Raw genomic sequence first — 12288 nt, forward strand, 5'->3', positions numbered from 1 at the left:
TGTCATCAGAACTACAACACTTGTCATATATCAGTTATTTTTCACTACTCACTGCCTGCTCTTTTAAAAAGGAATTAGAAGACATTAAAACTGACAGGAATAACTGTAGGAAGGTTACTCAAGTGCTGCTACCTAAAGAACAACTGAATGGTAGATCGTTTTTAGAACAAGACTGTTAAAGGACAAAGAGTCAGAAAACCCCTTTTGCATATACAATATAAAAGTAATTATAAAGAAAGATTTTACATTGGAAATAAGAAAATTAACAGTAGGGAAGAAATTCAGTAAATGAGGGACCCTAAAAGAGAACAAGCATTCTTGTCTTTTATGCTCCGAGTAGTAAATATCCAAAGTGCAGCAAGCTATTAAGCAGATGCTAGTAAACAGAGAAAATCTGAGAAAATCTAACCTGAAATATCTCTGAGTTTGTATCTCTACAATCTTTTCACGTTTGCACTTTATACCATGACAACAGCTCTGTAGTTGACTGTGATCAACAACAAGGAATGACATCTTCCAGCACTGAAAATCAGTTCTTAAGTGTTGATACTACAAACACACCAGCCACACCCTGCCTCTAGGTCACCAGGATATCACTGGGCTTAACAGGCACTACTCCACTAGCAGCAAATGAACTACACAAGATGCAATCAGCTGATGCCCTGAGGCCACAGGCATAATGGTGGCTTGCTGGCTTTAACTTTATATTCTCTTTTTTTATTGATTTGAACTGAAGGAAGTAAAAAACAGTAGAGATAATAGCTATGATGGTGTTTACTTTTTAAACAGGGATTTAGACATCTTTAAAATATGGATTGTTGACCTTATTGAGGGTTTATTATTGTCTCCTATATATAGACCTTTGTTTTGCAAGCTCTGTGTATGCTGACCTGAGTCTATTGCTTGAAGTACTTCTTGGGCACTTGCTCTTCAGTAGATCCCTAATATGACAAACCATAATGGCTCCTGAGAAGACAGCTCCATTTTTTCAGACATACAGCATAAGAGACTGCAGTGAGCCTTTGGAGACTTCTGCAATGTCCTTTGGCAAATGTGTCTGCCACACTGGGGTTTTCAGCCCACCAAGATAAAAATGGACCATTGCTGTTGGAACAGTGTAGAAAAACCATGGGATGGTGGGAGAAATTTCTACAGGTTCAAAAGGACTCTCTGTTTGTTTTAGGAGCTCACCAATAGTGCTGGAGTATATATGTCATAAACTAATGGCCTGAAAAGTATCAGCTAAAAATATCAAGTAGTTACAAAAAAGCAGAAATACTCTCAGAACATGTAACTCAGAAACACCAAATAATTTTCTTTTTTTTTTTTTTTAGTTTGCCTTGTAAAATTGAAGTAAACATACCAACATCCCCCCCAAAAAAGAGATCCCCCACCTCCCAGCTTGTATTCTAGAGGAGCACAATTGCACAACATACTTTTTTTCCTTGAAATCTCAATCACAAACACAAAGGATAACTGTTTAGGATAGAAATACTTGCAAGTCCTTCAGCCTTCATAGCTATCAGGATGCATAAGAAGGCACTATGATCAAATCTCCCTTATTTATTCAAGTCTTTTCTCGATAACAAAATTCATAAACAGTAAACAAACTCTTGAAGAGTCAAAAAAATGCCTTTCTTATTTCACCCAAATTTGGAGTCACTTCACATAAAAGAACACAGAGAAGAAACTCCAGTAACAGACTACTTGCAGCAGAGCAGAGGGCAACCATTAGATTACTTTATTTTAAAACTCTGTATACATGATGCAGCTGAGCCTACTGTAAACTGCTTTGTCTTGAACAGAACAAGGAGCTCAGCTCAGATAAGCTTGCAGAAAACTTCTACATGGACCCTACATTTGGATGCGTAAGTACATCTCTCTCTTTCAGAACAGGTCTCACATTCCCTAAGGATCTTCTACCACCAGGAACTAGATGGAGAAAATAACATTGTTGAGTTGCTTCAGTGTAAATTGATTTGGTTTTTAAAAGGTACACCTCGGTTGCTGATGGCTCACCAGGAAGAGAATCCTCGGCTCAGGTCCGCCTGCAGAGCACTCACAGTGGGACCAGGCTGTGCACAGCTCCACAGCAAGCTCGGAAATTCTCCTTTCCTGCAACTTTACACTCTGCACATTATCATAAACCTCCGTCTCCCCACTGCTTACATAGCTTTTTCTGTACAAACCTATTGCATTTTTTCTGCAATCTGATTTCTTCACAGCCTGAAAGGTAGACCTCCAGGTCTGTCGCTGACTTCTGCCAAACCCCAGGAAAATAATTGCTACGTGGCACTTACCTCTCCTTCTCTGGGCCACGGCCTTCCATTCTGTGTGTATTTGCTTTGATTCTGGCGCTTCTTTTGCCCTCCATCAGCAAATTTGCACAGCAAAGGCTCAGTGGGGGCTGTGAAGACAAGAAATCCAGTCTATATTAGCATCCCCCCCAAAGAAAGTGATTATACCAGCAACAGTAGTGCTTTGTAATACTGATCTTTTGAAGTAAAATCTTGCCTTCTGCAGATATTTTTTGCCTCTTTTAGCCTTGACTCCACTGGCAGCTGTTCTTATTAACTAAGCTTCAAAAAATATATACTGGCAACCCTTAAAAGAATTTAGCAAATATTGTTGAAAAAATAATCAGCCTACGCAGGATGTTAAGTTGCTGTAGTGGAACAGTATAGTCAGGCATTAGTTCCAGCTAAGTTAGACACGTATTCATGACCAGCATTAGTTCAAGGATAAACACTGCTTTACTAAAGCAGCTTTCTGTTTTTATTGTAAAAACTTTGCAAGAACCTGTTTAAGGAATAAATGTTCTCACTACTTTGGTGTTTCTCAGCATCCAGTCCTTTAAAAATCGGACTAAACAGAAGAAAATAGAGACTTTTGCCAAGTCCAGTCAGCTTTCTTTTCCTCTTAACTCCTCTTTTAAGCAAGCTGGCAGCTGAGAAAACCCTTTTGCTCTCCAAGTGAGATCTGGAGTGTGTGAATACAATAGTCTGGGGGGGCCAGAGTCCCAGGAAGAAAGGATAATCACAGCACTGCACACCCCAAAAGGCAGCCCACAATAGGGCTCCCTAGAGAAGAAATTAACACACATCAAACGGCCACAACAGGAAGGGAACTTGGTGTCTTGGGATCTCTTCCCATCTACCCAGCTTTTAACAGCCTCCTAGAATATTTTTTTTAACCAAAACTTTATTTGTTCTGCTGGTGGGAGCTTGTTTCTGCTGCTTCATCCTTAAAAGGGGGGCCGAATTCTACCCACTTAGGTGTATGTTAGAGTTGTGCTTTATTGCCTGCATCAGCAGAGAAGTAAAACAATATTTGCCTGGTTGAAAGAAATCTAAAAATCGTGTGTCACATTTGAGTCTTATCAGGAATTTTTGAGTTCCCAGGCATGATAAGTCTGTAATGAATTAACCAAGAGTTTTGATGGAAAAACCAAGAAGTCTGGTTTTTTTCCTTCCCATTTCCTGCTTCTGGGAGGCTAGAAATGTTGAAAGAACACAACTGCAGAGATATGAAGAAAATGTTTGGGTAGGGGGGCTAATCAAGTTGTCAACTTATTTATTTGTAATAAAAATTATGATTTGGTTAAGGGACAAGTTCATGTGGTATTAAAACTAGCTAACCTCCACCGACCTCCTAGTTATAGACAATTCAAAATGTGTCAGAAAGTGTAGATTAGAACTTTGATCACTTAAAAACTGCAACCAAGAAACAATGCACGTAGAGAATCTCACATCAAAAGCACAATTGCTCATTGGGACAGCGTCACTTTGGCCACTTTTGAAGTTATAACAGCTTTGTTTTTTCATTACCATTTTACCAGCCTAGTAATTTCCAAGGTCACTAGAAACTGAACTGCAGGGAACAATCCATTATTGGCAGAAAGCTTGACTGTGTGACCCCAGAGGTCCTTCCCCACCTCCAACTTCGATTATTGTATCAGATTTTTGTAGAAGCAATGCTCAGCCAACCATTTTAAATTTAAAATAATGAAGGTTTAAAAGCATCCAGGTGGCTATGGAGATTCTTTCTGCAGATGGAGAGATTTTACAGGGCTGATTGCCCTGCACCTTCCCTGGTTTTACTCTGTGGCCCGATGCTGCATGATTTCAGAGTGGTTACTTAGCGTTCACTTTGATGTGATTGTGAGGGAGGAGCAGGTGCTAAGCCAGCATTAGAGAAAGACCTATTAAACATCACATACAAAGCTTCAAAAGCTTTTTGTTTTAAGCACTGAACAACTACCAAGCAACATATGATACCATTAGGAGGACCATGCAAAAACCATCTGCACACTGGATATTGACACATGCCATGATCATCAGCTAATGAACACGTGGTATTAGCCCATGCACTGTGATGTGGTTTAACAAGCTAGGAAATCTACACATCCTCTCTATATTAGCCAACAACAAATAGGAAGCTGTTACCATTTCTGGAATTCCCCTAGCCAGCATTACCATCTGACAACCTCATATTTGTTAATTAGTGGCTTCCTAAAGTTGGTTGAGATTGAACAGAGCTACCAAACAACTTTACTAACCCCATCTAGAAAAAAACGTGAAAAAATATTGCATAGACTTTTCAGGAGGTTGGAAAGAAGGTGGAAAAGGACAATGCTCTACACAGGCAAGTTTCTGCATGGGAGGTTATATTCCTCCATGACAAACTGAGGGTAATTCTGTGGAAAAGTCAGTCTGTGCTGACCAACATTAAAAGAAGTAAAAAGTTCAAAACAAAATGTTCTGACAGGAAGACAGAGCCCATATAAATTTTGGGTTGAGGGTTTTCAGGGTTTTGTTTTGGATTTTTTCCCTCCACAGGCATGTAACATCAAACAAGACAGAAAATTATCTTAACTGATGAAGCGGCGTAGGTCCTAATGGTTTACACCTGGAAAAAATTATGGTAACCAACCTCAAAATATATCTATATATAAAACCCTGAATTAATAATCTCTCTTCTTTCAGGACATAAGACAGCCTTGGGAGTTCAAAGATGTTGCTCTAAGTACACAGAAGAATTCAAGTGTTGGTTTGCTTCAGCCCTCTTGAAATGCCTTGTAAGAAAGGTCCTCTAGGCTTTCCAAGATCAGATGCACCCAAATATTTGGCATTAGTACCATCATTCTTACAAGTCAAATACAGAGCAACAGAAGATACTAGGAAGAGCACATCCCACTCCACCATGCGAGCATAATTATTTCTTAGTAGAATTCTTTTTTAATGGTTTCATTAAATTTCCAAAATGCTTTAAAAATAATAAATTCAATTCAGACAACAAAAAGATCACAATTAGGTACTATTGTTATCAATTCAAGAAAGAAAATATTTAGGAACTATCCAACAATATCAACATTAGATGAATAATATTTATGGGTTGCAGTAGAAATGGTATATTTCACCCTAAGTACTTCAGAAGGGGGGGAAAGGAAAAAAGAATATTTAAAATTTTTTTGTTTCTTTTCTTTTCCATTCCATGCAGACAGTCTTCAATTTATGGACTACATTTTTACTTTTCTCCTTTTCCTCTGTATGAACACACTGACTGAAAATAAATGCCTGTGTCTCTGCCTCTTCTCTCCCCTTTTGTACTGCTGACTTAATAGAAAATGTAATTTGGATATCTGTAGATGTTCACATTTTGAAGTGATAAGCAGATCTTTTTGTATGGTTCTTGACATCCTCTAAGTTTTAAGCATATGTGGTATTTTGAAGCATATCTGGAAAATCTACTGTTGCTATTTTCCTGTCAAAAAAGTGAGAATTGATTTACTTGAAACAAATTTCAGGCTATTCCATCCTGATAAACTCTTCGAGATAGAAGGCACTGCTCTTTCATTGACTTCTACCTGACAGCAACAAACACAAATATCGAGAATAAATAACTGCTTTAACCTGAACAAGGTTCATTAAGCCATAACCCATTTTTCAAGGCAAAGATTTAAATGCTTGATGCAGTTCCCAGCCAAAACCTTCTCTAGTTAATAAGACATAAATAGCCCTGAACTTGGCTTTGAGTCCTGAGAAGGAAGTGGGATCAAATTGATAGGGCTTCTAAACAGCATTTGCCAAGATATTCAGGGCTGCCTTAGGAGAGGGCAGTAGCTGCTAGTGTTCAAATTCTGTTCCCATGGAAGTCAATGGCTAAAACCCTATCTCACTTCAGTCAGGCTCTGAATTTACTCTAAGAGTTCAGTGGAGGTGAAAGAGAGAGACTGGTTTTATGTCAATCAAGCCTGTCGATATTGTTGGAGTTCCCTCAGGAGATCAGCTTCTCATGCTCTGCTACTTTAGATGGACAGATTGTGCAGACAAACAGCACAGAACTGCCAAAAGGCTGTTAGTATCACCAAAAGCAACACTGGTACTTAAATAGCACAAAAAGTTCAGAACGAAGGAGAAGGGGTAACAGTGCCCCCTTCTCGAATCTGGCAGCCTCTAAGAAATGTTCCAACTCAGGAAGGGAATTTCAATTAAATTGGAGAATTCAACAAAATAAAGCAAACTTCTAACTAATTCTGAATACATAATTTCCATATTCTTTCATTCATCGGAAGGCAGATACACTTGAGCTTCTGCATGTGCAAAAATGTATATATTCATGAGCATGTGCTTCATAAAGGAAGATGAAAGCTGTCATTTGCATTTGGTGAATCTTTTTCATTATTTCAGGTGCCCTGAAACTTTTACTGTCTTAAGAGTTACTGAGAAAAGCTTGTTCCCCACTGTCATACAGCATCATCTGTCCAGCAATGGCAAGAATTACATATAGAAAAAGCAATAACAGGACATTTTCATGCATTTTAGCTGCTTTTACTACAAATATTTTTGAAGACAGAGTATTTTTCAGCATGTCAGGAAGAGTTTAATCTCTTCTTATTTTTTGCAACAATGAAAGTAACATTTTCAGTAGACAGCCTAGAAACACGTACATTGCAAACACTCATGTGGGTCTTTAGCCACCTCTATTTTGTTAATGTGAAGAAAAATAATTAGAAAGTCATTGGTATGACAATGAATGGTCAGTGCACAATCAATGATCTTTTTCAAAGTATGTTTTAATGAGAAAGTTGGATTAATTTCTTTTTCAGCCTTGGCAAATCCTCCTCCACAATAAAAAACTGTGCACAGTAATAACTGAGTTCACAATTAGACCAAACATTCATACTGATCAAGCTCTGATAACTATTTTCATTCCTAACTGCCTTCCAAATTTTAAGTATTTCGGTAACATTTTCATGTGCAAATCACACAGAACATCTGATTGAAACACCCATGTAAGAACCAACCTCTTTGTCTGCTACACATCAAACATTTGTAGTCATTAAGAAAAAACTTCACTTTATGGTAACATCAAAGCCATTTTGTAAGGAGACATTATTTCACAGTAGACATGAGAGATACAAAAGCTGTAGAGCAAGGCAGGACACAGCAAGTTTAAGTTTTGATACTATATCTGGGCTCAGATGGATGTACCCAGCAGGACTATGGTATTTACCGAGCCTGCAGTTTATTTACAAAATGAATTTTGTTGTTGTAAGCTTTGAAAATGTAGAAGTTCCAGGACCCCATCAATAGAGTCACACTCTGCTCTAGTGAGTCCACTGGCTTCTAGGAAAGCTCTGCCACGCAATACTTTTTCATCCCAAAGTCATAAATAAACAAAACTTGAACTTCAATGAAGATTATAAAACAAAACCATAGCTATTCTGCTCTTGGGAAATGAAGAACTACAAAAGATGGTACATGACAGAAAAGGACATGTAAGGACAAAGTGTTAGCTGAGTAAGGGAACTATAAATAATGTGGCAAATAAGCACTTCATCCTACCCTGCATGGAGTTGTTAAAGGCCCGAGTAATAGATTTTGTCCCTGAATTCCATGATACAGGATGAGATGTCACTTGGCAGACCCTAATGTATAGAAGAGTTAGCTTTCAAAAAAGGTGAAGCCATATACAGCATGTCATAGAATTATAGAATATCCTGATTTGGAAGGGACCCACTAGGATCATCAAAGTCTGGCTCCTGGTCCTGCACAGAACAGCCCCAAGAGTCCCACCATGAATCTGAGAGTGTTGTCCGAATGCTTCTTGAACTCTGTCAGGCTTGGTGCTGTGACCACTTCCCTGGGGAGCCTGTTCCAGTGCTCAACCACCCTTGGGGTGAAAAATATTTTCCTAATACCCAGCCTAGACCTCCCCTGACTCAGCTTCAGGCCACTCCCTTGCATCCTGTCACTGGTTACTACAGAGGAGAGCTCAGTGCCTGTCCCTCCTCTTCCCCTCATGAGGAAGTTTTAACTGCAATATCACCCCTCAGTCTCCTCCAGACTGAACAGACCAAGTGACCTCAGCCACTCCTCATTTGGCTTCCCCTACAGGCCTTTCACCATCTTTGCAGATTTAGCCAGTATTTTACAGTTAAACTGAACTACATGATATTAATTGGATTTGCACAGATGATTATGAAAGCAAAACAATGAGTTACCATTGCATTTTAGTTTCTATAACACATTGCTTTCACAATGTAATTATACAAATTGGGGGAACAGCTAATAGAAAAGGACACCAAGGAGAAAAAATATGCAGCAAATATCTATTTGGGTAATCAAGAAAGTGATTTACTTCTGATAAACTCTATCACAGCTTAAGTAATTATCTCTTGTTCATCTCTTTGTCTTAAAAGATGGGAGGCAAGCCTTTCATCTTTTTGTATAATAATTATTTTTAAAGAGCAAGAACATATTAGAAAAGAAAAATAAATCTCAGAAGAGAAATGTGTCAAGCACAAAGTTAGGACTTCTATCCTGTGAAACAGAAATTACTTAGAGCAGGTGGAACAGGTAACCATATGTGTATGTTGGAGAAACACCATGGCAACTTGGAAGTGTGGTCCAGATCTTGTTGCAATCAATCTAAACACTCAAGCTACTACATGGAAAACTTCTGCTTAATCATATTGTTGCCGAAATGCCCATAAATATTTGTTAGAGCAGACCAGAAAGTAGAGTTGCCTATGAGAAACTGCAACATTCATTTTACAGTCTGTTTTTTTAAAAAAACCCCTACTTTCCTTTTAAATTTTCAACAGAAGAGCAGACTGGGACTGCCAGATTCAGGCCTATTTAAGTGCTCCATTCCAATCTGCTGATAAGGAGGAACTGTTGTAAAGGTTATAGAAACAGATGCTTCAACATGGTATGAAAAGTTAAATCAATCAAAATAGCAAAACTGAGATGCAGTATTAAAATCATGCTGAAAAGTTGTAATATGATGGTCTGTTTTTATTTTACCAAACTCCATTTCTCAAACAACTTTAGTGCTGGTCTCTGTTGGAGAGAATGAATGCATGGTGAGCAAATCCAGAACAGAATTAAGAATTTTATTAATTAACTTTATTAATTATTAAATAATTATAAAATAAGCTGCACTTTAACATTGAATTCTGCCTTTATTTTAGACAAACGGCCTGAATCAGAGCTCACAGAAATTAAACATTCTCACTGAATCCAAAGCCACTCTACTGAACCCAAATTTAAATTTGAGGTAAGCATAAGCAAGAACAGACTCAGGCCCATGAGTTTTCCCAGAGAAATCAGCTTCCTCAAACTTGATGATACAGCAAAGTCCTGCCCTATCAGAGGTCCTCAGCATAATGCTGAAAAATACCAGCTGTAGTTCATCCTTTGTGCACAGTGCTGTGACAGCTGTTCATGACCTTTGTACACTGGGTGAAAAGGAAGGAGCGATTTATTTTGCAGTTTTAAAATTTCTCCAAGAGCCTTTCCAGCAAAGGAGTAGATCCTCTTACTGAATGACTGTGCAACCAAGCCAACTAAACATGTGCATCAGTTTGCAGAAATCATTTCACACACCTATGCTTAGACCCAGTGGGTTTTTTTCTATGACTTTTGGACAGGATCTGTTACAAACTGAAATGTAACGTGCCAATTCTAATTACAAAACATGGAATTCAGCTGGGTTAATATCTCCTCCAAAAAACACTTTGATAGACTCCCTTGGGTTTGTCCCTCATTGGAAAAACCATGTACAAAAGAAGTGACACAATATCATGTTTTGAAGAGGAGCATTTTTGACAAGTCATTGAAATCACTTCATGTATTATCTGTGAGATAGATAATAAGTAAGTACTGAACTGTTAATTTATGTTAAATAAGGAAAGCCTCTCACTTGCTCAATCATCACTGTTAAAAGGTGAATGCTTAAGAAACCCACCACCTTCCCCTGTTTGAAGAATTTTTGTGTAGAACTTATGTGCACCAACTTCCCTGTATTTCTATCTCACCAGAGTAACTAAGCAAGACACTGCAGAAAGAAGAGTCTATGTAGCTCTTCTGGAAACTATGCAAATAATCAGTAGAATAAAGATTTATGATAATCTAATGGTCCCCTATCAAGAGTTTCTTCCCATTGACAAGAGCTGACAACTGTGAACAGTTTTTCAAAACAAACCAAATGAAACAACAAAAATTATATTTTTTTATGTTTTTGTATAGATTTTGCAATTGCTAATTATTGTCTGAGATTCTGACTTATATGGTTAAAAGGAAAAAAAAGAAAAAAGACAGAAGGGTCACTTGTATCATTTTTATGCTATTGACTTACTGCATCAGATGCTCATTGGACTATGTTGGGCAGGAGTTAATTCCCCCAAATAAAATGAAAAGAATGCCAAAATTTAAATATATTCCTATATTAAAAAATCATTTTAAAACCTTTTGGTGTTTTTCATTGTAAATTTCTAGACCATACATGATTTGCCACACAGACACACATATCTGCTGGGTGTAACAAGGAACTAAGAGAAATCAGGCAAACAATATCCAACCCAAGAACACAATATCCAGTGAAGTTGATGAAAACACTTTCAATACCTACAATAGGTTGGCTCCTAGCCTATGACTTGAACTGGAAGTAAATATGACAGCAGTTACGCTGGAATATATCTTACAAACTTTGTTTTTGGTGTTTTATTTGGTCTTTAAACTTCAAGCTGCAATCTCTTCACACTAGCAACATGCAAAGAGAATGGGAACAGTGGCTAGACTGTCATCAGAACCAGTTTTCAGGAAAAAAAAAAATTACACAGTGAGGTTTTGCTGTCTTACGGTGTTGCTCCTTATCCCAGAGAAGCATTAAAGCTGAAAATTCATACACTGAGGCAGTGAACTAGAGGAAAAGTCTGAGTTGTATAATGTTTTTGAACCGGTAGCACCCTGACTTTAGTGTATGTAGTCCATACTGGTGCTCCTGAACCGACTGTGGTGCTCCTGAACCAGCTCTGTGGGGTCCCAGGACTCCAACCTGCAGGTAGAAGCTTACTGAGGAAACCTGACCCTTTAAATGTGAATCCAAAACCAGTCTTTAAATCCCCCTCTGAGACTGCCCTGTGAGCTTTTAGGAAGATTGTACTTCATATACTTTTTTCTCCTCTCCCATCTCATAAGTTACTTTGGTTGGATGAAAATGGAGATCTTGTATTTCTTACTGTTCAATTATTAAGGAACAGCAATGGAGTTGGCTTCACCTGAAAGGCTGAGCGATTTTTAAATGATCTCATGTACCGTAATTTACAATGGAAAATCAGGTACAAATAGTGTGAGATGCTTTCTAGTTCCTCTCTAATGGAAATAAAATGAATCCCTGGTAATGGGTGACCCTACTTGTTTCTGTGGTCACCCATTTTACTTTTTAGTGTTCTCTTTAGTAGTCTCAGGAGAAAAGAACAAATGCAAAGCTTTTATCCAAAGCTGCTTCTCAAAAGAATAGCTCTATGCTTCTGCTATAAAATCTATTTTTACTATTCTCATAAACAAATATTATTGATCACAGAGACTTTGCTATTCCCACAGAGAAAAACTTATTGCGCTGACAGTCCAGAGATAAAATTATTAGAATTTATACAGTACAAAGAATTAATTCTGGTTCTGTTCATAAAAGATTATTTCATGTTGCTGTTTAAGCATTACTCTATTATCTAGTATGGAATCTACTTATTTTAAATTTAATTTTATTATATCCTTTATTAGTGTTCATTTCATATTTATTTCGATTAACCAGAACATTACCATCGTATATTCCTCTGTATGACACTGCTAGAACTAATGGTAGAGAAAAAAAAACCTCTTCAAACATGTTTTCAATATAAACAAGGAAACCAGGACAAATGTCTCAGGTCAATATGACCATTTATTTCCACCAGCATAATGATAATTGCTGTAGATACACATTTATTTTTCTATAATTGAG

General features: G+C 37.7%; 1 protein-coding gene across 7 annotated transcripts in view; it reads right to left on the minus strand.

The window, feature by feature from the left end:
- Nucleotides 1-12288, minus strand: part of RBMS3 (RNA binding motif single stranded interacting protein 3) — a 707084-nt gene that overhangs the window by 87847 nt on the left and 606949 nt on the right. For all 7 annotated transcript variants that reach the window (XM_017732086.1, XM_017732084.1, XM_017732083.1 and 4 more), the window contains one exon: nucleotides 2301-2407. In XM_017732086.1, coding sequence (XP_017587575.1) covers nucleotides 2301-2407 — 107 coding nt within the window. The remainder of the gene's footprint in view (nucleotides 1-2300; nucleotides 2408-12288) is intronic.

The sequence above is a fragment of the Corvus brachyrhynchos genome, unplaced genomic scaffold (assembly GCF_000691975.1).
Source record: "Corvus brachyrhynchos isolate BGI_N302 unplaced genomic scaffold, ASM69197v1 scaffold53, whole genome shotgun sequence".
Classification (NCBI taxonomy): Eukaryota; Metazoa; Chordata; class Aves; order Passeriformes; family Corvidae; genus Corvus; species Corvus brachyrhynchos.